At 30.5% G+C, this 26,253-nt stretch overlaps 5 protein-coding genes across 7 annotated transcripts in view; 2 read left to right on the top strand and 3 right to left on the bottom strand.

Moving 5' to 3' along the window:
• The window catches only part of LOC108552244 (synaptic vesicle membrane protein VAT-1 homolog-like), a 30,039-nt gene extending 24,430 nt beyond the window's left edge, over positions 1 to 5,609 (bottom strand). The window contains exon 1 of the mRNA XM_017906680.1: positions 5,076 to 5,609. Within this exon, the coding sequence (XP_017762169.1) occupies positions 5,076 to 5,380 (305 nt within the window). The 5' untranslated portion in view covers positions 5,381 to 5,609. The remainder of the gene's footprint in view (positions 1 to 5,075) is intronic.
• Positions 5,610 to 8,866: 3,257 nt separating this feature from the next.
• puml (pummelig) lies at positions 8,867 to 11,988 on the top strand. 2 transcript variants are annotated; one of them, XM_017906618.1, is made up of 8 exons: positions 8,909 to 8,983; positions 9,235 to 9,432; positions 9,825 to 9,901; positions 10,089 to 10,295; positions 10,702 to 11,025; positions 11,115 to 11,232; positions 11,379 to 11,565; positions 11,653 to 11,988. In XM_017906618.1, the coding sequence occupies exons 3-8, from the start codon at positions 9,868 to 9,870 to the stop codon at positions 11,887 to 11,889; spliced, it is 1,107 nt and encodes a 368-aa protein (XP_017762107.1). In that variant the 5' UTR covers positions 8,909 to 8,983; positions 9,235 to 9,432; positions 9,825 to 9,867; the 3' UTR covers positions 11,890 to 11,988. The 2 variants fall into 2 exon arrangements, with proteins under 2 accessions (XP_017762105.1, XP_017762107.1); XM_017906616.1 differs by lacking the exon at positions 9,235 to 9,432 and having other exon boundaries at positions 8,867 to 8,983.
• Positions 11,989 to 12,520: 532 nt separating this feature from the next.
• LOC108552180 (uncharacterized) lies at positions 12,521 to 13,700 on the bottom strand. Its single transcript, XM_017906596.1, has 3 exons — positions 13,558 to 13,700; positions 12,898 to 13,480; positions 12,521 to 12,832 (listed from the first exon to the last, which is right to left on the bottom strand). The coding sequence occupies exons 1-3, from the start codon at positions 13,698 to 13,700 to the stop codon at positions 12,521 to 12,523; spliced, it is 1,038 nt and encodes a 345-aa protein (XP_017762085.1).
• A 2,428-nt stretch (positions 13,701 to 16,128) lies between these two features.
• LOC108552201 (retinoblastoma-like protein 1) lies at positions 16,129 to 21,331 on the bottom strand. Its single transcript, XM_017906621.1, has 8 exons — positions 21,184 to 21,331; positions 20,139 to 20,670; positions 19,772 to 20,068; positions 19,141 to 19,242; positions 18,854 to 18,951; positions 18,361 to 18,744; positions 16,623 to 18,008; positions 16,129 to 16,535 (listed from the first exon to the last, which is right to left on the bottom strand). Exons 1-8 carry the CDS (start codon positions 21,319 to 21,321, stop codon positions 16,350 to 16,352), a joined length of 3,123 nt encoding a protein of 1,040 aa, XP_017762110.1. The 5' UTR covers positions 21,322 to 21,331; the 3' UTR covers positions 16,129 to 16,349.
• A 1,151-nt stretch (positions 21,332 to 22,482) lies between these two features.
• Asx (transcriptional regulator additional sex combs) overlaps positions 22,483 to 26,253 on the top strand; it is a 6,704-nt gene continuing 2,933 nt past the window's right edge. For both annotated transcript variants that reach the window (XM_017906613.1, XM_017906614.1), the window contains exons 1-6: positions 22,483 to 22,834; positions 22,973 to 23,232; positions 23,363 to 24,481; positions 24,578 to 24,859; positions 24,968 to 25,789; positions 25,875 to 26,111. In XM_017906613.1, coding sequence (XP_017762102.1) covers positions 22,579 to 22,834; positions 22,973 to 23,232; positions 23,363 to 24,481; positions 24,578 to 24,859; positions 24,968 to 25,789; positions 25,875 to 26,111 — 2,976 coding nt within the window. In that variant the 5' untranslated portion in view covers positions 22,483 to 22,578. The remainder of the gene's footprint in view (positions 22,835 to 22,972; positions 23,233 to 23,362; positions 24,482 to 24,577; positions 24,860 to 24,967; positions 25,790 to 25,874; positions 26,112 to 26,253) is intronic.

Raw genomic sequence — 26,253 nt, forward strand, 5'->3', positions numbered from 1 at the left:
CGCTAGTATAATACGGCGCAATACTAGCACTCAATTGGTAAAATCCGTTTTTATTGCGATTCACAACGAAGAGAAACTTGGAAGAGTGATACTTAGAAAACGCAATGGAGTAAAAAAAAAGAAAAAACATAAAAGTCGACGAAAGTTTCTTTTGCTGCATTATTGATTCCTGGAAACACAAACTCCAGGAAATAGATAGCTTAGGTGAAATGCTTATTTGAATAATAGAACTTTCGAAACAAAACTACCATTACAAATTACATATTACGAATTAAAATATTTACAACATTTGTAAAATCATTATATAAAATGCTTGAAAATTATTTTAAATCACATCTGTGTAAAATAATTAATTTTAAAATTAAAGCTTCCTCAAGGAACTTAGATGCTTTTTACAGTTATTCTTTACAGCTCTAAATAGTATATCTTGACCTGCACTTCCATGTATGAGGATGAGGATTCTTTGTTACAGACCATACATTTATGAGAATGGCATCTAGAAAGGTAAATTTTTAGGAAAGATATTCTTTAGGACAACTTTTTAGAAATTTTCTGTACAACAGAACACTATTTTATACGAATGTTATGCTATAAAAGAAAGGAATTAAACAAAAATTATTAGGTTTGAAATGTCACCATAAAAATTGAAGTAGTTCATATAATACGGTGAACTTACTATAAATCTGATAAACTGCCAATCGGTCATCCCTCGACATTATGGTGGTAATTCATATCTTTAAATGATACCTATACCGTAATTTCTCATGGTTTATAGCCTTTTATCTACTGACAAGCTTACATGTATACTTTTTCACAGTGTACGATTTACACAAAGGGCGATCGTAAAATTTATCGAGTCGATTTCTGAGAATCTCGCCCAAGTCGATCCTCTTTGATGGTTTTATAAATTTATCTTTCAAATAATTCTAGCCCACATTGGTGATCAATCCATATTTGTAATTTTAATGCACTCACATTTTTTCTAATTTAAGGAAATAAAAAGAAGAGAAAAAACGAAGTGGGAAAAAGTAAAATGTTCATTTTCTTTCGAGAAGGGTACCCTGTCTTGTTTTTACTCTTCCCGCATCTAATGAACCACTTATAAAGCAGTACTGCTTTGCGTTATAAAGAACATTCTTTGATAACATATAGAGAAACTTGAAATAAAATAGAAAATTCGGATCATGATTCATCCCCAACTTCATTATACTGCATTCAACCATTTTTCCTATTTACTCTATTCCATGTATTATCTACAATATATAAAGAATATTAATATGATTATTTTATATAATCATATATCATATCATCATACAATATATCATTTTTATATAATAATATTACCAATATACTCCATTTCTAATCTGTTTTTCTATATGTTTTAGGAATTTTCTTTTGTCAAATAAAAAGAAAAAAAAAACAAATTCTATTAAATACAAGTATCAACGTAAGATACTTAAAGTCTACGTGAACAGCTTAGAACGTGTTACTAACTATTGTAACTATTATCACAGGATAACGTACCCTGTAATACCAGTACTTTACGAATTGTTTCTTCGAATACTTACTATGCGTAATAAACACTCATTACGTTGCAACAAATATACCGTTTCAACTCTTCCGGCTGGTCTGTTGGCATCTAATTGATCATTGACGCTTGCGGAGATTGGAAATTTTCAAATGAGAGCTGAATTGTCGAGAGTCTCAATCACCAATGTCTACACGTGAGTGGCGAGACGTTTCTCCGCACAGGCATGCCAACCTGACGTTCAAACGCTTCTAATTTTACCCCCTTTTAAATTCCCTTCACCTTTCTTCTCCGTTTTACGTAATTTTTGACAAACTATTATATATCCACGAAAAGATCCACCTTTAATAATGCAAACGCAAAAACCTTTCAATATCGTAAAATTTATCGATTCGTAATCAAAGTTATATATTCCCAAATTTATATTATACCACTAGATACTTGTGTTTCCTCGAAAAAAACTGTAAATCTATCATTGCAAAATTCTCCATATTTCTTTACGAAAAGACATGTATTTAATCGCGAAGAACATTGAAGAATCCTGAGAATTCTAAAGACCTTTAAGGACAATCGAATTATCTAGAGTGCTCCGGATCTCTCTCCCAGCGATTCCGAACGAGACACTCTTCTCTAAGCGCGTCGCGCGCACAAGCAGGGGTGCCAGTAGTAGCATATAACGAACGTCTGTAGTCGTGCAGACAAATTCATTCGAGCCAGCATTGGCAGCGTGATATCTTTCTATGGGGGCTATTTTCTCATCAATCCCAATCGCTTTTATGAAACGTGACTCACGCGTGAAAAGGTCCGCACGCCTTTGGCGAATCCAATTCTCCCCCTAGTATTCTGTCCTTGTCTAACCTATTCTCTGTCCTCCTCTAGCCTACTCTTTTTCTGACATACTATATGCTACAGTCACCTCGAAAGGGAAAAAGGACTAGATCTGTCTGTAAATAGGAAAAAGAGCCGTATATATCTATGACCACTTTTTTTTTCGTCCGAAATTCTAGAAAAATAACCTTAACGGTTCCCAATAGCGAGTTTCGAAGTTTAGCATCGATGGATACCGTTCAATTTATTACCATATGAGGTAAAAGCATTATCGATGTTGTTTCATATCGGAAAAGCCGGGTTGTTAAATGTAGTTAAGCGCGTCGAAAATGTTAAAAATGAAGACAGTGGAAGCGAATGTTTTTCTCAGAACTTAGACTTATCGATAAAGAAACCGTTCCACGAGAATGAAAAACAATTGCTAATAACAGCAACGACGTTTGAACTGTTTGAGTAAACATGTTTTAAGTCAAATATCGATTACAGGCCTCTTTGAGGGAGATTTACTTTATCGACGATAAGAATAAGACTTTATCTAGAGCGGAACAATAATAAATACTTTAAAGAGATCGTTACCCGTGAAAACGGTAGGATTCACGGTACATGTGTTCAACGAACTTTTTGTGCCTCAGTAACGCCACCGTCGGCGAGAGTACTACGCAAGTGGCAACGCAAATTTCACGAACGTATATGCTTTCTAAAAATGAAGTTCCGCAAACGGAATCCATATTTTACGTAATTAAGAAAACAGGAGAAAATAGAAATCTTGTAAAAAATATAAAGAAATTTATTCAGTCTACCGGTGTAAAATATTTGTTTTCTTCTTTTCATAACCGTAGAAAAAGGCGAATATTTTGCTACATAAATTATAAGGTGCGAAAGATAGCAGTGGTTTATCGCTTGCAAATTATCTATATGCCACTCGTAACACTGCGTTCGAGTAAGTACAGTTATAAAGAGCACAAAAAACGGACGTAAGGAAAAAGTAAAAGAAAGTGAAATATTTATTATAAAAAGTGATTTAATATCTAAATTCATTAAAATTTTTAATTTCGCGTTGCAATTCACCTGTGTGAATATGTAGCATATAGCGTTTAAATGTATAGCATGGACTAAGCTATTCCCTATTATCATTAAAGGTACGTACATTAACGACACGCTTGCCCATCTAATAATCCTTTTTCCCACGACTGAATCAATGCATCGTACGTAGAGTTACCAGACGCGGTTTACTAAAGCCTAGCAACTTCCGATGTAATATATATCCATAATCATAACATTTTAATTCTATTCAATTAACTTTCACACGTACATATACGTATATCAAAATGTGGGTATGTACGATGCGTGCGTATGTGCGCGTGCGTATAGCGACACGATCGAAGTTCGTAATGTACGTTAAAGATAGATGGACGAGACCAAACTATATCCACTGACACTTAACAATAAGCTGGACGCAGTTGAACGGCTTATCAAACTCCGTTTTGCGTATCTGCAAGGCATGCAGGAACGTTAAACACATGAATAAGTATTCTATAAATGTAGTCGCTTATTTAATGCGCAGATCGCACGGTGTTTTAACAAATGCCGGATAATACTTTTATGTCATGGCAACAGCGAATAATTTTTTACGTTGCCGTCTTATTAAAAATTAATTCAACGAAAATAAATTAGCTTTTCGTAATAATAATAGTAGTTTTCGCTATATTCTTTTGGAATTTTAAAAAAATTCACTGTGGACGTACTTCAAATAAAAAGAATAAAACGGAAAAACCGTATTACGAGAAAGTAGCAATAATCTCTCTACATTGCAGTAATTTTCTCTCAAAATTAGTTAAATATATATATATATATATTCGTTAAAAATATTGGTAAAATATTATTAATCTGATAAAGTTAAAATAAGAAACAAATTGTATTGGAAACTAATTATATATCGAACCAATTCTGTCTTCCAATGAAGGAATGTTCAAAACACAAGTTTTAATCTAGACTAGTAGAAGGTATATTCACGCCGGATTATTAAATGTTTTTATTAAAATTCCTCCACATCCGTTATAAAATTACTGATCCTGCTCCGTAACGTAGCAATGAAATTCTAATTACCAACGTCTCGGAGAACACATACCACGCCTTAAATTTCAAAGATGCAGTGGTATCGTAACGGTCTCTCTCCTCGAATCGAAACCTCGATATATTTTCTATTTTGTTTCCTTCTCAGCAATTCACCTTCGTTTAAACGAATAATAAATTATCGTAATGTATCGCGTCGGTTAAAACTTAGCCATATGTTCGAAAACTAAATCGATATAACCGTAAAATTCAATTAATGTTAATAATCATCATAAAACAAAAAAAAATAAATGATATTCTACGCATGTTTAAAAACTAACCATATTTAGCACCCTTCAACTGCTTTATATTCAAACAGGATAAGAGACGCTATCAAAATGTCGCTTGATTCCATTAACGTCACATCAATCTTAATTAGCTTCCTCTACCTTCGATGATTCTAATGATATCAATAAACTAAAAAAAATCCGTGATATGACTACTAATTAATTAATGGATGAATCGAGTTGCCTTGATTTACATACACATCTTATGTTCTTTTATATCCGTGTTTAATCATAAAATTGTCAGATCAACCGACCGTGATCAATTGGAAATAAATATAACGATGTAAAAGTACATGCACATAAATTACAAAGTTACTCACCATGCTTTGACTCTAATAAGAACCTCTCCTTCGGCAAGGGTGGGCTCAGGCTTCCTTAAAGCCTTGACACTTTTTAGTCCGCCGAAACCATTCAGTACTATAGCCCGCATGTCCTTCGGCTCTGGCGTGGGTTTCTCCTCGCCGTTCTCCTTGGGTTTATTATCACCGTCGCCATTCTCCTCCACTTTCTTCTCTTCTTCTTTACTTTCCTTTGGCTCTTCTTTCTCTTGCTTCGACGGCGCTGCTTCCTGTGGTGGCTTTTCACCCTCGGCGTTTGGGCTGGTCTCGTTCTTGTCCTCTGCCATTTTTCCTTTCGATTTCTTTCGCTTTACTTAAGAACAGCTCTATTACTCCAATAGAATATTTCTTCGTTTTCGCTGTAAGCGCGCAAGTTTTAAAAGATAGAATACCACAAAGGGTTCTTTCGCTTCTGAGTTCAACGATGGAAAAAGAGGTAGAAGAAAGAAGAAAAGCGTTGATGAGTTTATCCCTATCACGTATTCAAGACCGCAGAACGTTTACACCCGACGAGAGCCAACGTAGTTCTGCGCAATTTTCCACCACAGTGGCAGGAACGTTTGGTGCCGGCTACGCCGGCCGGTGACGCGCGCGGTGTTGCCGTTGCTTAGCAACCGCGCGCCCCTTTCAACCGACCAATTGGAGCACTTCTTGGTGTCCCACCGTCCACCACTACGTTAAACTACATTGCACATAGTACGACAGGTGCCGTGAGTCGTGGAACATTGGTGTTCGCGATTAAAAAGTAGTTCCCCCTCTGGTAAATTTACATTAACTCACGCATCTTCGACTACGATTTTCGTCGATCGATCCATCCATTCGATGCTCGTATGCATTCTTTTAACGTTACCCACAAGGTGAACATTGTGCTTCGTAGAAAATAAAGAGATAATAGTAAGTCTACAAAATTGATCCATAAAATTAACAAAATCGATAAAATAAAACTGACAAAATTGTTACACAAGCGATTTTTGTAGATTAAATGATAAATGGCTTTGTTTTCTAGGCAAACATTGATTTTGCGTTTTTTCTTTTGAAAAATACTCAAAATCTGTTTCAAAATCAAATATTATATAACTATACTTACAATCATTTATACTTGATCATAAAACACAGAAATAATGTTGTTTCTACTCATTGATCATTTGAAATTGTTTTATTGATTCATTGCATTTTTTTTTTTTTTTTCTAAATCGCATTTTTTTAACATTTGCTTCAAGAGATATCGATAATTAAGATCAATGAATGTGTAAACGTGAATGTAAAACATGGGCTAACAAAAATTGATAAAATCGTGTACTATGTAGTTCAATTGTGCAAACAATTGGTACTTTTTATTAAAAATAGAATTATGCAAATATGAACTTGTAATATATTTAAGATCAAATAAAAATTTTTCTAATAAAAAGAGTAACTGAAATGTCAAAAAGAGATGCGCATGGAAATTAATTTAATGCAACAGAAGAGCATAAAGTTTGAAGGATACGCCTTTGTATCATGAATCACTAATGCAGATGAGTCGAAGAAAAGTGGTTTCTTTCACGTAAATAGCTAATTGCGTCGTTGAAGAACAATAAAAGATGACCAATATACCTATACTCACGATATTTGAAAACAAGCTTTGAATTGTATTTGTAAATTATCAATTAAGTTTAAAGAATGTTTTATTGTTTTACGTAAAGTAAAAAAAAATCTATTTCGTGTTCTAACGCAATAAAGAAAAGAATATTAATTTTTTACTTTATTACTTGTAATTATGATTGGTCAGAATTAATATAAAAAAATTTGAAAATTAAAGATTGTTAAAAACTGTAATCTACATAAAAATTTGTTATAAGGTATTTAAGAAGAGTTTCTCAAAAATATATGAGAATTTATTATTAAAAATATGTACAGATGAATTATTTATGAACTAAAATTAGCATAATTTATTTAGCGTTAATGAAATAGCAATTCAATGCAACGTGCAATCTTATAGGAACTGAAATTACCCGTTTCATTCGAGATCCTCCTCTCTGACTGGCAGACAAGAAAGTAGTGCCAGCAGACGACGCCCGAATTGCACTTGTATCCTTACGCCACGCACGCTATGCGTCAGATCGAATATACATATAGACACCGTCACATCCTGCTTTTCTTTGAATGCTTTCAAAATATACATGTTTGCATTCTTTCTTATGCTTATTACTTATTTTCGCTAATGTATTTAACAAAATAATAACGATGAAGCCATCGTTTCTTAAGGAATAAAGATATTACGTGAGAATAACAACTTTTAATTAAACTTTTAAAAATTTTTTTATACAATTAATAAACATTCAATACTCTTCCTGGAATGATATTATATTTCTATATTGTATCTCTTATAAAAAATAAATAAAAAAAATGTTTATAATGAACTACAGTTGAGTTAGTTATCGATCTCCACCTCCGGTAGTATTGAACGTCTTACAGTTCCCTTCTTTTTCCCTCATACTTATTATTTTTCTCTTACAAGTATTATTTTTTTTCATTATACAGTATAAATTGACATATTTTTTTAATAGAACAATTCTTTTTTTTAATTATAAGTTTTTACTATTTAATTTCGTTAACCTCCTTTTACTATATTTTCATCAGCTATAATTGCTAAGAATATAATGTAAATATAGGACTGTAAAAACGATTCATCAACTATCGTACAACTTTGAATTCCCGAAACAATTGGACCAAGTAATGAGAATCATGCATGAGTGCAATGAGGATGTGCTGATTGGGATGAATAGCTCATATTGTCGGGAGAGCCAAAAGCACCCAGAGCCTGTGTATAGAGGCTCTCTGATCATTATAAAATGCCTTGTCTGGTATTCTTCATTGTACTACGCTTATACTTTGTTGTGTGTTATAAAGATAGAGTATTAGTTTCATTTACTTCATGAGACTATAAAGCTCAGCGTTAATCATGTGAACAATTTAATTATCGAAATTTCAAAATATTTTAAACTACTAGTTATAAATAAAAATAGAATCAATTTAAATATTTTTATATATTTTTAATTGTATAATCGATGTAACCAGATTTTCCTATTACTATTAATATATTATATAAAAACTTCTAATTCGATAAATTCTTCGATAACAATAAATCACAGATTGTATTTTATATTTAATTACTTATAATCTTTAATGTAAAATCGATTTTTTCATTCTCAATATAGTTTGTCATTTACAACTTTTACGTTGATTCATACATCAGAATTTAAAGATAAGACCACATATATAAAGGAAAGGTGTACTCAACTGTAAGTAATATAAATATAATATTCTATATTAAAATTTTTTTAAATATTCAATTAAATTTCCGTAAATTTCCTTAATGTACAGAGTAACAAATAATTTGAAATATATTAGAATGATACATATGTTACTTAATAATAATTCTGTTTTTTTAAAAAGATTTATGATATATATACATCAATATACATATATGTAAATATTGGTATCATACAAGTTCTAGGTTATGTTACTATTGTTAAATACAACACCCTTTGTATCATCACAATTTAGCCATAATTATGTAACATAACCGTCAAAAAATATACATTGATAGAATATAACTACTGTCTACTTTAACAAACATATCCATATAATAATAAATAACAAAACACATATTTTGTATTTCACAAAAGAGAAACTCCACGAGTTCTCCAACATATACATCTGTACATCAGCTGATACTCCCACCCTTCCATTTTTCAACGTAAAGTGTGCTCGAATCGACAGCAATTAGATAATAGAATTGACTACGTCGGCATAGTTGTTCCACATTGTCAACAAAGAAATCATTGTAAACGAACAGCCGGAACGTCGTAGAAGCTAATGGCAGATTATGAAATTGTCAGATCGAAAAGGTACGTATGAAATTTAAATGTATTTTTCCTTATAACTGTCTCTCATATTATTTTTAATTTACAATTTTCATTGACTTTTTATCGGTTTCAACAACTTAATATATAATATCAATAGTGTACAATCATTTTCTAAATATACATACGTCATTTTGATTGTAGAATCTTCCGCAATCAAGATTTAAGTTAAAATGTCTCGACGTTTCACTGTTGCAATACAAATTATCATTGTAATTAATAGATTTATATTATAGATACCATACATGTAGAAGTATTTTGAAATGCTACATACACATATAAAAGAAAAATGATTATGGAAGTCAAAGAATTAACTGTGTCACGTTGGATTGCATTTCAAGGTCACGCGCTAAACAATTTTAGTATGAAGAATCATAACCAAAGAAATACGTAGTTAATTCAATTTCGAATTTATTTTACGTACAAATACGTAGGTAATTTCTTTTTCAATTTACGCATTAAAGTTTTCAAAATTTATTATACATATATTTTATATTTATCATACTTATCAGGGTTATTATACAATGTGAGATAATTTTTTTAATTTAGTATCATCTAAATCATAATATCACATTTATAAAACTACATTATAACAGTATTAAAAAATATAATAAAGTGACAATGTTAAGATCAATGGTATGTTAATGAATTAAAAAATTATTAAAATTATGCATGTAACTAGTAATTAATCTTACGCTTGTGTAAAAATTATTGTTATAAAAACGTAATTTTATCAGTATGTAACATAATATAATATTAAGTAATATTAATAATTTATTATTTATTTATCCAACATTTTTGAAAAATAATTTTTTTTATTCATTAGCTGGTTGTGGGAATGGTTTAGCTGGTCTGGTTCATCTTCAACTATGTTGCGTGCTGCAGAAAAAAGAATACTTTCTTGTAAGTTACTTCTTTGTTTCTTATTAAACATATTTTGTAAACAATGGGGCCCATGATTACAAAGTAAAGTAAGCTTATAATTTAAGAATAAACTATAAATTCACTAATATTTTATTTAGTGTAAAGAATGTAATCTCAGATAGAATGTTGATTATATGACTTAAGCTATTATATCTTGATGCTGTAGGTTTGAAAACTGCATATCGAGGATGGTATGTGGATATAGGACCAGTTGTAGGAACATCGGATAAAATATGGACTATTTCCTTAAATGAAGAATCATCAAAAACACCACTTGTCTTGTTACATGGTTTAGGGGCAGGTGTAGCATTATGGTGTTTAAATCTTGATGCATTAGCTTCTCAGAGGCCAGTGTACGCTATTGATATACTAGGTAAAAATAAAGAGAAATTATAATTATTTATTATTTACTCAAAATTTTGAAATAATAGGATGCAGGTTTCAATTTATTATTTTATTCAGTAATATTAAAATACAAAAAGTAAGTTATCTAGAGATATACTTTGTTCTTGAGTACATTTATCATGGATGACTCATAGATGACTAAGATTGACCTTTGGAATCATATACAATTTGTGAAACAAGCGATGTTGTATATTTTTTAAATGGTCATAATTTATTATTACAATACTTTTCATTCAACTTATGAGATTGATATCTTTTTTATCACATAATCATAGATTGCTTTTGAATTTATTTTTTAAATAATGGTATATGTCAAATAATATTGTATTTGTATCTATTTTGTATTTTATCTGAAATATATAATTCTCTTCTAGGTTTTGGTAGAAGTAGTCGTCCTATTTTTAGTAACGAAGCACAAGAAGCAGAAAGTCAACTAGTTCGTTCTATTGAAGAATGGAGAAGAGAAATGCAGTTAGAAAAATTTGTTTTGTTAGGTCATTCAATGGGTGGCTTTCTTGCAGCATCATATAGCATGAAATATCCTGAAAGAATTAAACATCTAATTCTTGCTGATCCTTGGGGTTTCTCTGAAGGACCTGTAGAACGAACTCCATGGGGTCCTACGTGGGTAAAAGTCATATCATATATGGTGGAACCATTAAATCCATTATGGCCAGTCAGAGCAGCTGGTCCATTTGGTTAGTTTTTACCACAGTATATTTTTTGGTGTTAATGTTTCTAATAAGAGATTTTATATTATCAATATATAAACTATTTATTTTTTTAGGGCGGTGGTTAATTGAAAAAGCAAGGCCAGATATAGTAAAAAAATTTGCACCTGTATTAAAAGATGATACTGTTGTAATTTCACAATACTTACATCAGTGTAATGCTCAAACACCATCGTACGTATTTAAAATTTTTAAACAAAATAAAATTATTTGATTTCAAAAGCTAAAGTATTAGATTTTGAATTCAAGTTAAAAAATATTTCATTTGAATTGCTAAATATGTAATGCCAAAGCTTAATTTTATCATGTTTAATGAAAAGTGGGGAAAGTGCATTCCATGCAATGATGCAACATTTTGGTTGGGCAAAAAATCCTATTGTTAGAAGAATGGATAAACTAAACCCAGAAATTCCAATAACTCTCTTGTATGGTAGTCGATCTTGGATTGACAATTCATCTTGGGAAACAATTAAACACACCAGGATATCATCATATATTAATGTTCAGGTAAAAATAAAAACAGAGAATTAAGAGCAAAGAACTATTTTAAGAAGATTTTAATTTATTGCAATTATATATTTCCATTGATTATAGGCCATAAATGGAGCAGGGCATCATGTTTATGCTGATAAAAGTGAAATTTTCAATAAATATGTATTAGAAGCATGTAATCTAAGTGATTCGATACCCCATTTAACAGTGTCAGATATTCGTTCAAACATTAAGTCCGTAAACGAGCAACAAATATCACTTCTTTTAGGAAATAAGGACGTTGATATTAAAACAATGCCAGAAAAGGAACCAAATACTCCACAAACACAATCTAGTTGAAATTTAGTGCAAAATTTTATTGTTAAATCGTATTCTTTTGACCTTATGTGCAGTTGAATGAACTGCATGATTTGTATGATTTAGATTAGGTATACATGTATTACAACATATGAAACAACAATCATATGTTGATTAATGCCATTGTACAATTTAATTTCTAATTTATGTTGCACTGTGTTAATTCTGTAATTTATAATTTCTTGAATTATTTCAAAGAGAGTACGCAATTTTTAGTTTAAGTTTATTAATCTATCATCCATGTTTTAACACATTAGCTAAATGTTGAAATGTTGAATTTTTTTTATAAGTTTCAATTTCTTTCCACGATTGTAGCTACGGATATTTTAATAAAAATTAAGAGAAAGAATAATAGTTCAATATATAAAAATATTTAAGTGTTTGTGATTAATAACAAGCATAACATACATCAAAATGAAATTAATCAATGGGATCAATAATTTGGATGAATATTGCATATAAATTATATTATAAATTTAACAAAGGGAAGTTGAATTATACATTATATACAGATGTATAAAATAAAATTAACTGTGGAAATAAATGTTATTGATATTAATTTTTTTTTATTTCTATTTATGTCTAAATTTCATGTGCAGTTAATTTTCTATTACTATTTTCTACCAAATTCTTCATAATCATTAAAATCATTATAATCAGTATCAATAAAATCATTTTCATTAGTTTCAATGTTATCATGATCATTATTTTCATCTGCATAATTATAAATATGATCATCTACTTTATGTCTATTCTTGATGTTTCTTTTTTGTTCTTTTCTCCTTTGTTTCAAAAACTGTGCAAATAGTTTCTGTTGCTTATTATCAGCAAACAAATTCTGAATATCTTTAACATTTGATTCAGAAAGTGATTCCTTTGTTTCTTTCTTCAGAATTTTCTTTGATTTATTTAATGAAGCTTTAATCTGTAAAAAGATATTTCTAAATAATACATTATTAATTTCAAATTTCATCTATGTACGTGATATACCTTTGACATAATTTTAAAATGATCTAATCCAAATACATTATGTTTCATTATTGGTATGTTTACACTAAAATTGTCCTCTTTACTATTAGATATGCCTTCATTAATACCGAAAGAGGTAACAGTGTGATGTATGTAATTTGAATATGGACTAGATGTATGTTCTTCCCCGAAGTCTAGAATCTTCAATTTTTCTTCTACTTCTTTTAATAAATGTGTACCTTTATGCTTGACAAATTGAATAGGAGGTACCACACCTATAACATGAAGTTGGGTCAGTTCATGTCTTAATCGGAAGGCACATTTTTCTAACAGTTCCTCTGTGTCAGATTTTTCAAATTTCTTAAAATTATTGTCTATCCAATATACATTAATAAGTTTAAAATCTGGAGTTATTCTTATATGAGAAATTTCTATATTTCTATTTAGAATTTCAGGTTCTATCTCTCCAGTAGACATGATATCTGTAATATGTTCCATAAAAACTTTATTCAGAACGTTCATTCTTCGTATTGTATGCACAGAAAGTTCCTTCTTTGTTGATGCACCAGAAGATGGATTTATGATATCCTGGATTAATAAATTCCTATTTATGAGTAATAATTAATTTAAAAACTAATATATACAAGATTTTAAAAATTTTTTAAATTTAAGATGCATTACCTGTTTGACTTGCCTTTATTTATAAATTTGTTTATAAATTTACTTTGTTTCGATATATTGTATTTTATGCCATCAGTAAAAATATTTCTAAATATTTGTTTTATAGAAGATTGAGTATGTCGTATTTTAACAATGAAATACATCTTTATTGCATAAATTTTTTAATATGACATTTAATTAAAAGCACTGTTTTGCATATTATTTAAGATACATAACTGAAATATGGAATAAAGAGTCTTCTTTTCTTTTAAATATTAAATTATCAAGCTTGCAGTGAATTGTTCACTTATTGACGTATTAAATATAAAATATTTCTACGAATATTTTTAGGTTATATTTTTTATTAATATATTTTCTAAATTCCACAATTTGTTAGCAAACAAAAAATCCAATAAAAAGTAAATTGATATTTTTCTTATTTAAATATATATTAGATTTTTAACTCAATTTTATAAATTTTAGTTATTATGAAAAAAATTTCTTCTGACTCTGTTATGGACGAAATTGTATAATCTACAAGTTTCCCAATCTGCAAACTTTTTGAATATAAATTTAATTTTTACATAATAGAATTACTTTTGTTAACAATATTACATTAGATTAAAATTTTATAAATGAATAATAAAAATGCATCAATTGTTATAAATATAAGACTTTAATATTAAATGTATGTTTTTCTCAATAACATTAATACAAGTATAACATATAAAATTTCCGACTTTTATTTTTCTAATTTACTTTCGAATTACAATACTATGTACACATAAACTATTTTATAATTATTATATGCCAATAAAACTCTTTACATTTTCGTTTTATCTAGAAGAAATCGTTAGAGGAACTGCCATAAGTGCATAACGAGAAGTGAAATCTCTCGTTGAACTATATTGTTCTAGCTTGAAAACTTTGTAAATACAAGGTGTTCTATTGCATGTGGAAAGTATGAAAGAAGTAGATTTGAGATATTAAAATAAGATATATAAAATAAGATATTTATATAAATATATGCTCGATATGATCTTGTTTGTAAATTATATCGTATTTCGTATTGCAATAGCCTTTTCTGTGTGTAAGATACTTACACATAAATATTAGTTTAGTCGTTATGAGGTCATAATTTGTAAATAATACGCGGTATTTTATTATGTACTATAAAAGATATCTTTGTAATGAATTACAGGTGCAACATACGTGTATATCATCCATTTCAGTATTTGAATATGAGTATATTACTTATTCCGCAATTTGACAATTATTCATAATACAGTAATTCATCACAACAATAACTTTTATAGTATATAATAAAATACCGAATACTATTTACAAATTATGACCTCATAATGACTAAACTAATATTTATGTTGTAGGGTACTTATACACAGAAAGGATTATTGCAATACCAAATACGATATAATTCTGTAAACACGATCATATCAGAATATATTTATATGAACTCTTTTTCTTATTTTAATATTCCAAATCTACTACTCCTGTCGTACTTCTCATATACAACGAAACACGCAGTATATTGGGCTGTCATATGTAACAGCAAGATCGAAAAATTGTTATTACAATCATGACCTCCGTTCGAGCGAATCGAGCGAATTTTCATTAACAAATTTTGTTATAAAATTGTTCCGCATTTATGAAAAATATCTTGGAAAAACGAGAGCTTTCTTCAATTCTAAGTTATTCAAATATCATTTTAATCTTAATAATAATATTATTTGTAATTTATATGTATTGTTTGGTAATAAAAAGACAAATTTAATGAGATCAAATGTAGAATTTGAAAGAAACGCTTATATCTAATATGCACACCATTGGGCGTGATCAAAAATTGGAAGTCTCAATTCACGAAACGAATGAAATCTCGAGTAACGCAAATAACTTATTACACTCGAAAAAGACGATTGAACATTGAAAATTTTTCTTTAGATTCAAACTTACGTCTAGTAAATTTAATTAAATATCACCCAAATCGTATTTGCATGCTTTGAGCACTTAATTGCCTTTGCAGCATGCTTAAATCTACTGGTAAAGTAATGTTTCTTTTACCGTCTATGGCCGTAACTCTTACAAATTCATCATACATTATATATAAGTTATATATATAATTTCAGAGAGAGTACATAGCTCGATCAAAATACCACTGATTAGTGATATCAATAAAAGTCAGAATCATTTCCAGTGAAAGATGAAAATTGAACAATTCGTTTATAATAAACTGAACATAATATATTCTCCACATGTAATAACTTAAAGCAGTTTTTAAATTATTTATGTTCTGTGTTAACACATGGTATTGTAATAATGAAACACTTATCTAAAGAAAACATAATATGTTATAGAATATTTAAAATTAAACTACATTTAAAGAAGAAGTATTAAAAAAATGCTCAAATTATCTTTTTTACATTTTGAAATCATTTTCTTTAAAATAGTGCTTAAAATATTTTTATTTTGATCAAATTTATTGAAATATTTAAAAAAGACACTGGAAATAAAACTCTGGCTTTACTTAATATAACAACATCGTATCCTTACATACGATCAGGTATCATACGGGCCTTTTTCTCTGTTTCTAACATGATCATACCTGAGAAGCGAACATTTCATTTATTTTAAGCCACACAGCCAAGAAACAAAAATTCGACTTCAAAATGGTTGTTCCTATTCGTTTGATTAAAAAAAATTTTTTTTATATAAAGGAAACGAAGATGCCTAGAAAAACTGTTTTCCTTTCGTTACCCATATTTTTAATAACTTATCTGGACATTTAATTGAATTTTTTATTGATTTTGTGTACGTCGCTCGCCGATTATGTTCTCCAATTTACGTGCGACGAACGCAGTTGTTTTTTTAATCGGGGATGTTCCTTCTGACATCTCCACGTCAGTATCATCCGATAAAAGTCGTTTACCGACAGATCTTTTAGGATCGACGGAAATCATCATTTTATTAATAGCCTCCAAATCCTATGAAAGAGAAATATATATGTGTATATATATATATATATATATAATTTTTCTTTTATATACTATAAAAGAGTGACTTTAATTTACCTTAGCAGGACTACGACTAAAGCAATAACTAAGTTGCGGTGCTGGAGAAGCTGAAATAGCTTTCGGATCTAATGTACGCGTCATAATACTACTGGTGACACGTCTAACTGGTGAATTTGCAGGAGGTTTTCCCTTCGGTAATGGACTTAACGACAAATTCATTACGCTGCCACGTGCTAATCCCAACTTATTCGCCACTTCTTTCACTTGTGGCACATATACTGTATTATAAAATTTAATTAAATCACCTCGCGTTTCTTCACCAAAATTCTGCGATGTTCCAGCCATGTTCGTTGGCGTAGGAGGTGCCACATTGGTTTCTTTATCCGAGATATCTTTTTGCCCGATTTCTTCGTTATTTTTTTGTGATTCACCAGTCACTATTTTGGATATAAGTACTGATCTGTATATATGAGATTCTGCTTGAGGCTGTAATCGGTAACACCGCATGATTTCAGTGAAAGAATTCTTTTCCATCTTTACTAGCTTGCATATAACGTAAATTGCACACATTAAAATTTGATCTAAGTGACGATCTTTCATTAATTCTGTTCGTTCTTTAATGGAATACTCGAAAATTGTCCATATCTTTTTCTTTAAGTCTGTATCCATTATTTCTAGAGAACCGCATAAATCTAACATGCGCACGCTAGCTAGATTGTAGAATTTCCTGAAAAACAGTGCAACAGAACCAGTTCGTTTTGGTTTCACTGGTTCTCTATTAACCGCTATAGTTTGCATTGGAGCTGCCGTAGTCTGTACATTAGACGTTCTTGGAACTGTTATTTGTTCAGGTAATAAAAGTATTCTAGGATTGCCATCGATAGTCAAAACTTTCGATGGTAAGACGTTTTGACCTGCCACTCGCAAAACACTTTGTCCGCCAATTCTAGTATCAGGAAATAAACGTTTCTTAGCCACACCAGATGCTGCAACAGGAGACTGAAATCTTTCTGAGGCAGAGGAAATAGGACTTTGTTGCACATCATGATGAGTGCCACGATCCAAGGCGATTCTTCTCAATACCGGTTGTCCTGGAATATTTGGATCGACAGTTTCCAACATACCAGGCAAAGAAACTTCTTCGCAACTCGGAACACCTTCTGCCGTGGACTGAATGGCACCCCACAAGGGACTATCGCTTTGCCAGGCAAGTGATTCTAGAATCTTTTCCTCTATTTGATTCAAATGTTTTACAACATCGCGAGATAATTGATCTTCTGCCCTGACTATAATTTCTATTACTTTGTAGAAATAGTAGGCATCTAGATTCAGAGCATTCAAAATCCAAGGAAAGATTTTGTCATTACTTTTGTATGAATAAATGACTATCTCTAGGCAGCAGGCAAATAAGCATTGAATAAAGATTTCTTTTGTAAGAAGATTCTGTAACATATCAATTTAAATATTATTCATTAATTAATTTATTTTCTTTAATTTTAATCATTTGAGTGCCACAGGTTAGTGCAGAAATTTGACTGAAAAGTGTCAAACAGCGCGATCATTTTGTTTTTTTTTTGTTCATAGGAAGTATGTTCTGTTTGTAATTCCGATGACTAGCTTATATTGAACATTCTTGTAGTTACAAATTTATGTTTTATAGTTTAAATCTATCATTAAAATTTTGATATTGTCAGTACGTTTGTTCTGCATATTCAAAATTTATTAACACAATGCCAACTATACATTGTGGCCTGATAAAGTGGCACTCAACTGGTTAAATAATCAATTAACATACCGTTACGTCATAATTTGGTTTCTTGCGTTTTTCATCATTTAAAATCATTTCTAAAAGTCTGTAGAAAAGTGTTTGACCTAGATAAAGTCTTTTCTTTCCAAAATCTGATGTGGTTTCATTCGCATTTGTACTTTTGTTGTAGTTAGCGCAAAATTGTTCTCCAAGCTCTTTGACTTTTGTCTCAACGAGAGTCTTTACATCTTGAGAACAGCTACTTAAAATTTGCAATAAATTTTCACTTGGTGAAGTCTGACCTGCCAACATAGCTTGAAGTCGAATTACGCTTTGCGTTGCAGTGGACACTGGTGTCACATTAGTAATATCTTTTGGTCTAAGGTAACTACGCCCAGTTAATGGAGTAGGTGGAGCTAAATGCTGTATCTGCTATAGACATTTTTATGTAAGTATAAATTTATTCAAAATAAAATTTTTATAAATTATATACAAACATACATATACATGTGCTTCTGTATAAAATTGTTATAATATTTACCCCACTATATTGTTCCTTTTTCATTTGAAACTGTTCATGGAGATCACCAACATTCATCATCTGTGTAGGAGAACCAATATTATTACTAGCATCATGGCCTGCAATAAAATAATATCACATACAATATCTATAACATATTGGAATTTTAAAATAAATTATACATAATCACATTAAAAAACTAGATAAAAATATAAATGTAAATATTGCTCATGCTAAAGCTTAATATTATTTGATACAAAGCTTATTATTAGTTTTTGATAGCAGCTTTCTATGTATTATAAACCTACCTCTCATGAAAATATGTTTAGATAATTTAGCATGACAAGCTAGATCTCCTCCAACTATTTCCAAACTTGATATTCCATTTAATCTCACTCTCCTCCAATCAGCTATACCACAATCAAGACAAAGCAGACACAAATTGGTTAACAGCAAGAAATTAAAATTATCCAAAAAGACAAAATAAAGATTATCAAGTATTCTGTCCTTTATTAAAAAATGCAAATCAAAAAAACATAAGCAAATCTAAAATAACCTTCAAAGCTTTGCATAGATAACTATATACAAATAAGAAAATTTACTATTTATAAACATTCAGAACAATAATATTCTTTAAGCAGTTGTTTATAAGTAACAGAATATCATTTCAATTACATTTGTAACTTCGTATGTACATTACAACTGTGTTTATTAATATATAATAAAAGGAATTATAAAATCTATAAAATTATTCCCTCTAATTTATGATATACAAGCAATTTGTGTTTATTAAAGCAGAAATTGATAAAAAGAAGCATACAGGCATACAGCTAATAGCACTACATATCGTTATATTTACAAGCATTTCTTTCTATAGTAGTAAGCCAGTTTAAAAGCTAGATATTTTATACAAAAATAGTTAATAAAAAATATTATTACCTAAGAAAATCCTTTCATCAAAGTCTCCAACACTTAGTACATGTTGTTCATAGACTCTATTGATAGCTTTGCTATTGCCATCAAAATTCAAAGCTTCTAAAATACCAGAAAAATTTGACTGATCACCACGCAGGACTCTTTCATTGAACAATTTATTAATATGATTCTTCAAATAGTACTCCTTAATTACTTTAGCTTCAACTGCAATAGCTTCATGACGTTCACATAACAAACTAACTATACAATTTGCTGTTTGAGGTGGAATATAATTCTCATCATTAAAATTTGAAGGTAAACCTGCCAAAAAATACATAAATAAAAAACTTATTTCTATTTAGACTTTCATACATGATCAGCATATATTTACCAGGAAAATTAGGATTTAAAAGATCCTTTCTATTAGCCAGAAGAGCATTACTATATATAAGATCACAACAGACCAGAAGAAGATGATAAGAATTAACAAGATCATCAGAAATATCTGGAAATGCTCCTTTTATACAAATAAATAATGTCCAACAAAATTCAAATACTCTAGCAGGTGTACAGGGTAGTGCCTTGTGCCGCCTTGATCTTGGTGGCCGTGAAATATCATCTACAGGATCTTTGAATATATCAGTAAAAATTGGCTGATACTTTTTAAATATGACCATAGAAACTGCAAAGTTTCCTTCAAGTTTTTCAATCTTTGAGCGAAAATCTTGTGGCATATTGGCCATATCAGCCCAAGATTTACTTTTTGTAAAGAATTGTATTAAAGGAAGGTTACACAATTGTAATAAACGTGTCAATGATACACAATTGCCTTCCACATTAGTACCAGTCTTTCCAACAGTAGGAATGGAAGACTTACGGCAAGCTACATATAATGCACACCCTATCCAATGCAATTGATCACCCTAAAAAACATACAAGAATTTTTACTACATATATAATTATACAATTATATGTACACATATTATTTTTAAATGATATGTCTTATATGAAAATTTTTATAAATAAGAATAAATAAAAGAAATGTTAAGATGTAAACTATTAATAAATTACATAACATATAAAATTAGTATTAATTTATAAATAATAAAGTATCAAATTATGTCAGTAATGGATTAGGTTTTATAAATTAATCGTTGTTTATTAATAAAAATATTTCTCGTATTTTAAAATATGTGCATTTAACAGCTTATCTTAATATTTAAAATTAGTACACTTTAATCATATGAGTAAAACAAATTGAGAATTCAATAACGTTAAACGTTGAGCAGAGGAGTCAACAATTTATATGTTATAAATAAACAAGTCAAATAACATATTTGCATCTCGTGAATGTAAAACGGAGGGACTATATTGTTTAATCTTAAACAATTAATACAATACAAAATAATCAGGAAAATGAGTAATTCAAAAAATACCTCAAGAGTATAATTTTGTCGAATAGTCTCATAAGATTTCCAAGCTTCAGAAGCAGCAGTTGCATCCATATTCAATTTCTGACACAAATCTTGATGTCTACTGTAAGTAGAATCTTCTACATCGTCTGACTGCCCCATTTTTATCGAAAAACTCGAGAAAAATCACAAAAAAACACGATTAATTTATACTGCTATACAACTAAGGTGCGCCATACGAGAGCTCCGTGAGGGCTTGGCGGGAAACGATACGAGCTTCGCCATATTTGCCATGTTGGCGGGAAATGTAGAATGGCAATTATAAGAAAAAAATCCTTAGGTCGATTTTGCACGAAAATTTCATGTTTTCTGTAACTAATTTATTTTTAGAATAATATAAAATATATCGTAGGTCATAGAAAGAACGAAAAAGTTTTTGTTTAAAAAAATTGTTGAGTATTAAAATTGCATTCATAGATTTTATAATCTTTTAAATAGTACAATGGGCGGCAAAATTTTAGGATAAGATTTATGTAATTTTAAGAAAATATAATTTATGATTTATGATTTAAAAAGATTATCATATACATATGTAATAAAATGACAAAGATCATTTTGTGTACAAAATATTTGTTAATAAAATCTATGCAATTTTAGTTAAGATAGTTCTTATTATCCAATCAAAAATCCTATCGTGATTTAAAATTTATTTTCGTATTGGTCTTGTGTAGTGGAATATATTTGTCTGTCCATTCATATTATTTGTAGAAAAATATCTTATAGAAAGCAAAATATTCCCAGAACATTCATATTTTCGATTTTCTTGTAAAGATAATATTTAATGTTGAAAACAAATTTCATTATTTTTCTTAGAAATTATTCCAATCTCCAATTCTAATTTCGCAATTTTTAATCATTTTGTATTCTTCAGATTTAATAATGTATCATTTTTAAATTCATGGGAAAGTGAAGAATCGACTTTAATATAGGTAACAATATCTATTGAACTGAAAAGCAATCTATGTGATGGTGCTTCCATGGTATAAATATGTAAATACAATATGGCCGACAGAAGCGGAACTTTGCGAGTTTTACCGAATGGCACTTTGCCAATAGATTAAGAAACAGTGAAATTTGTAAATTCATTTGAATTTTGTGCGTACACAATTCCTTGAACAACATGAATTAAAAAATATTGTTTAAATTGTTTGAGTTTCTTTGACTATATTGAAATGTCAAGAAGGTGCTGTTACTGAAGAATGTTTATTTCTTAAGCCAGAGTAATCGTTTTTTGAATTTTTTGCTGCAATATGAAATAAAACATACAAAGGTTATATTTGATCAAATATAGTGCTATCGTGGATTCACGTTCGATTAGCCGGCATTTCGATCAACGATGTTCGCAGTATAGGTACTGTCATGGACACAGATGTAGAACTTGCCAAAGGTGAAGGGTGTGAAACTAGTCCAGGTTGCTCTGGCTATTCTAGTATGGTGCACAGTAAAAAAGTTATCAAACATGCATTACGACAGCAAGCCAAAAGACGTAGGAAAAATACAACTATCGCAGCTGGAAATTCTCGTACTCTTCCAAGGATTGTTGTTAAACCATTACCTCCACCTCCACCAAATGATCCACCATCTCCAGTTAATAATGTACAGCATATTAATACTAGTAAGTGTAATGTATTTATTATTTTATGTTTACATAAATTTAAATATAAATATATAATATGATAAAAGAGTAATTTTAATATATACTCATTTTTCACTTTATCTTTATATATTTTAATGTAATGTTATTTGAATAAAGCAACTGAAGAGCCTGCTGCCACAATGAGAGAAGTGCTGGCAAGTTTGCCAGGATTTAGTTTAAAATCTGGACGTAGGCGATCAACGAAACGATTATCAGCAACTGCACAACTGGAGGCTGGTCTTGTAGATCTTGAGTCTCCAGCAAGTATCTTAGCAAGTACAAGTTTACGTGCTCTTTTAAATAGGCATACCTTCCAAGGGTTACCACCTTTGTATCAAAGAAAGCTTGCACAACTTTTACCTGCTGTAGATAGACAGGTAATTTTAACAATTTATATTTATTAATAATGCATTAGTACTGTGAATTAGTCAATTATTGTAATTATTTCTTTGTGAAATCTTTAAGATAATCTTTTATGTAAAAATATATGTTGTCTATTGCTATTAGGATGCTGCCACATCTGGATTAAACAATGAATTCTTTGCTCGAGCATGTCTAGAATGGCGTAAACGCTTGGCAGAAGGAGAATTTACACCTGAGAATCAACAAAGATTGAAGATGGAGGCAGAAAGAGATAAAAACAAATTAGATCCATGGAAAGTGAAACATTTTGAACCTATATGGGGTGAAAAACGTGAACCCAAACTTAGATCAGGTCTCCACTGCATTACAGAGTCAAGATCTGGGGGAGCTGTAACGCGTTCGAGTTTAAGACTTCGTTTAGAATCTAATGTAGATACACCTGTATCAGATACTCCCTGTCCTATTATTGTGTCTGAAGATAAAGTGGAAGAAGATAATTGTAAAGTTGAAACTAGTATAAATAATTCAGATGAATTGAATGAAACAGAAATACAAGAATTATTACCATCAGACTATAATGAAACAGCACATACGTTAATTGACGAAAAACACATAGAATCTGTAAACATAAATTCTGTAGAAACAATAGTTGATACTGAAATGCATCAAGATAAACTCGAGGAAGATGATAAAATTATTAATTTACCAGAAAAACAAAATATAATCGAAGAAAATGAAGTAGTAACACAGGTCTGTCAAGAAAGTATTTCAAACACGTATGATGAAGAAATACATTTACCTCAAGATGAAAAGAATCTTCAAGCAATGGAGAATCATATACTCGAAGTATCCGAAGAAGATACGATACTCTTACCAGAAGAGAATGCTTCACCGAGATCCAGTGAACAAACAGAACAAATGTCTCATACATCTAGGGAAACATCATCACAGTTATCAACAGAATGCACATCTCAAACTTCTGTAGATCAAGTACCTCAAATATCGAAAGAGCAAATATCTCAAATGTCGGAGGAACAAATTTATTCGATGTCCGATTGCGAGACTACAACTATGCTCGAGACACCACCCCCACATGAGCAAGTTAGATCAACTGAAATTGTTATGGATGATTCCACATTAATTAATAACAATCACACTGAAACAACGCAGGTTTCTCATGAAAATCCAACGGACGGTGAATCGCAAATTCCTGAAGGAATGGAGATCGACAGTGAAACGTTACAACGTATTCACGAATTGGAGGTGATAATTTATACCGTTTGTAAAGATTTACAACATAAAATTATCAAGTTCTGTTAAAAAAAAAAAAAAAAAAAAAATATGATACACCTCTTTCAGGTAAGGGGAGAAATGCGCGAAGCGTACGAAGAGATTTCGGGATGTCCCGAAGAAATAATGTACCCTATTCTCGATGGAATGGAGATGGGATCGAATAATACCGAAGAAACTGAAACACAAGTGGTATCAGGACAGTCAGAGGCCACTAGAGATCAACAAGATGTAAATAGTGGAAATGAAGACGAAGCTCTTCGAGAAGCAAATAACTACGTCTGTTCTGAAATGTTAGAATGTAGTTGGTCGGTAGACCCCACAGTTAACAATATTAACAATAATAATAGGGTAAGTGTACTGATAAAAAATTCTAATAACTTCGTATCTACTTTTTCTAATGTATGATGACCGATAATATATTTTTGTATTGAGAAAAGTTAATTTTATTTCATGAAGACTCAGGAAGAGCTTCAAGTTCCATGGCCATTAGTAGCTGCAGCTCTTGACGGATCTGTAGCCGCTAACATTACGGTGACCACTCAGGACGAATGCAATGAGACACCCACTTCGACCGATTCGACTAACCCATCTCAACAGTTTATCAACACAGATTCGAATGTAGAATCCGTTAACTGTATTCAACTACCGGTTGTTCAAGGAACGCCGTTTCAATCGGAAGGTCTCGCAATCGGCACACCGGGAACGAGTTGTATAATGAAGAATTTTCAGACTCAGAGTTCACCTATTATTGCCTTTCCACAACTGCAATCTATCAGATTCGTGCAAACTAGTTTTCATTCTGATCAAAACTCCGCGTCGACTTTGAACAGCACGTCTCCAATTACTGCTCAAATACAGAATCAACAAAATACAACCTCGCATGTAAACATAATGAGAACACAAGAAGAAGTTATTCAACTAAATACTCAAAATAATAATACACGAAATATTAGAAGTAACGTGACCCAAAATCAAGTTCAAAATACCGTAACAGCCGCGATTGGTGTACAACCACAAAATCGTGCACAAAATACCATCGTTATTCAACATCAAGCATCGGCCCCCACGCAACCGCGTCAAGTTGTAGCGACCATACAACAACAATATCCTGGAGCAACAGTAGCTGTGTCTTCGAGATCTTCACGTTCTAATAATCAAAGTAGTCAAAGAGGTTCAAGGAACAGTAATAAAGAACAAGGAGGAGGTCGATCTCGTAGTACTACAAAAGAACCACCTGGTGCTGTTAACTTGGAACGCAGTTATCAAATATGTCAAGCGGTAATTTAACAAACTTGTCTTTATTTAAACAAATTTTAAATATTTTTTTTATTTTATTAAATAAAATATGTTTATATTATTGTAGGTTATTCAAAGTTCACCAAATAGAGATCAATTAAAAGCTCACTTGAAACCGCCACCAAGCTTACTTGCCAGAGGTGATGGTGCCTTCACGACGAATAAATCTGGTGGTCGTACAATTACGACTGTTAAAACACAAAAGCCATCACAAACAATACAAAATAAACAAGCTCAAAATAAAACTCAAGCAGTTATGTTGAGACATGTGTTTGCAACTGCACGACAAGCTACTTCAACAGAGGTATGATATTTCTTTGAAAGCTATATTATTTTAATTTTTAGTAAGTTTTCTCCTTTTTATTTTTAAAACAAGAGTGTATCATTTGCATAATTTAGTTCTGTTTAAATGTTGAATGTACTGAATAGAAAATACTAAATATTAT

The sequence above is a fragment of the Eufriesea mexicana genome, unplaced genomic scaffold (assembly GCF_001483705.2).
Source record: "Eufriesea mexicana isolate 0111107269 unplaced genomic scaffold, ASM148370v2 scaffold5767, whole genome shotgun sequence".
In the NCBI taxonomy this organism is placed as follows: domain Eukaryota; kingdom Metazoa; phylum Arthropoda; class Insecta; order Hymenoptera; family Apidae; genus Eufriesea; species Eufriesea mexicana.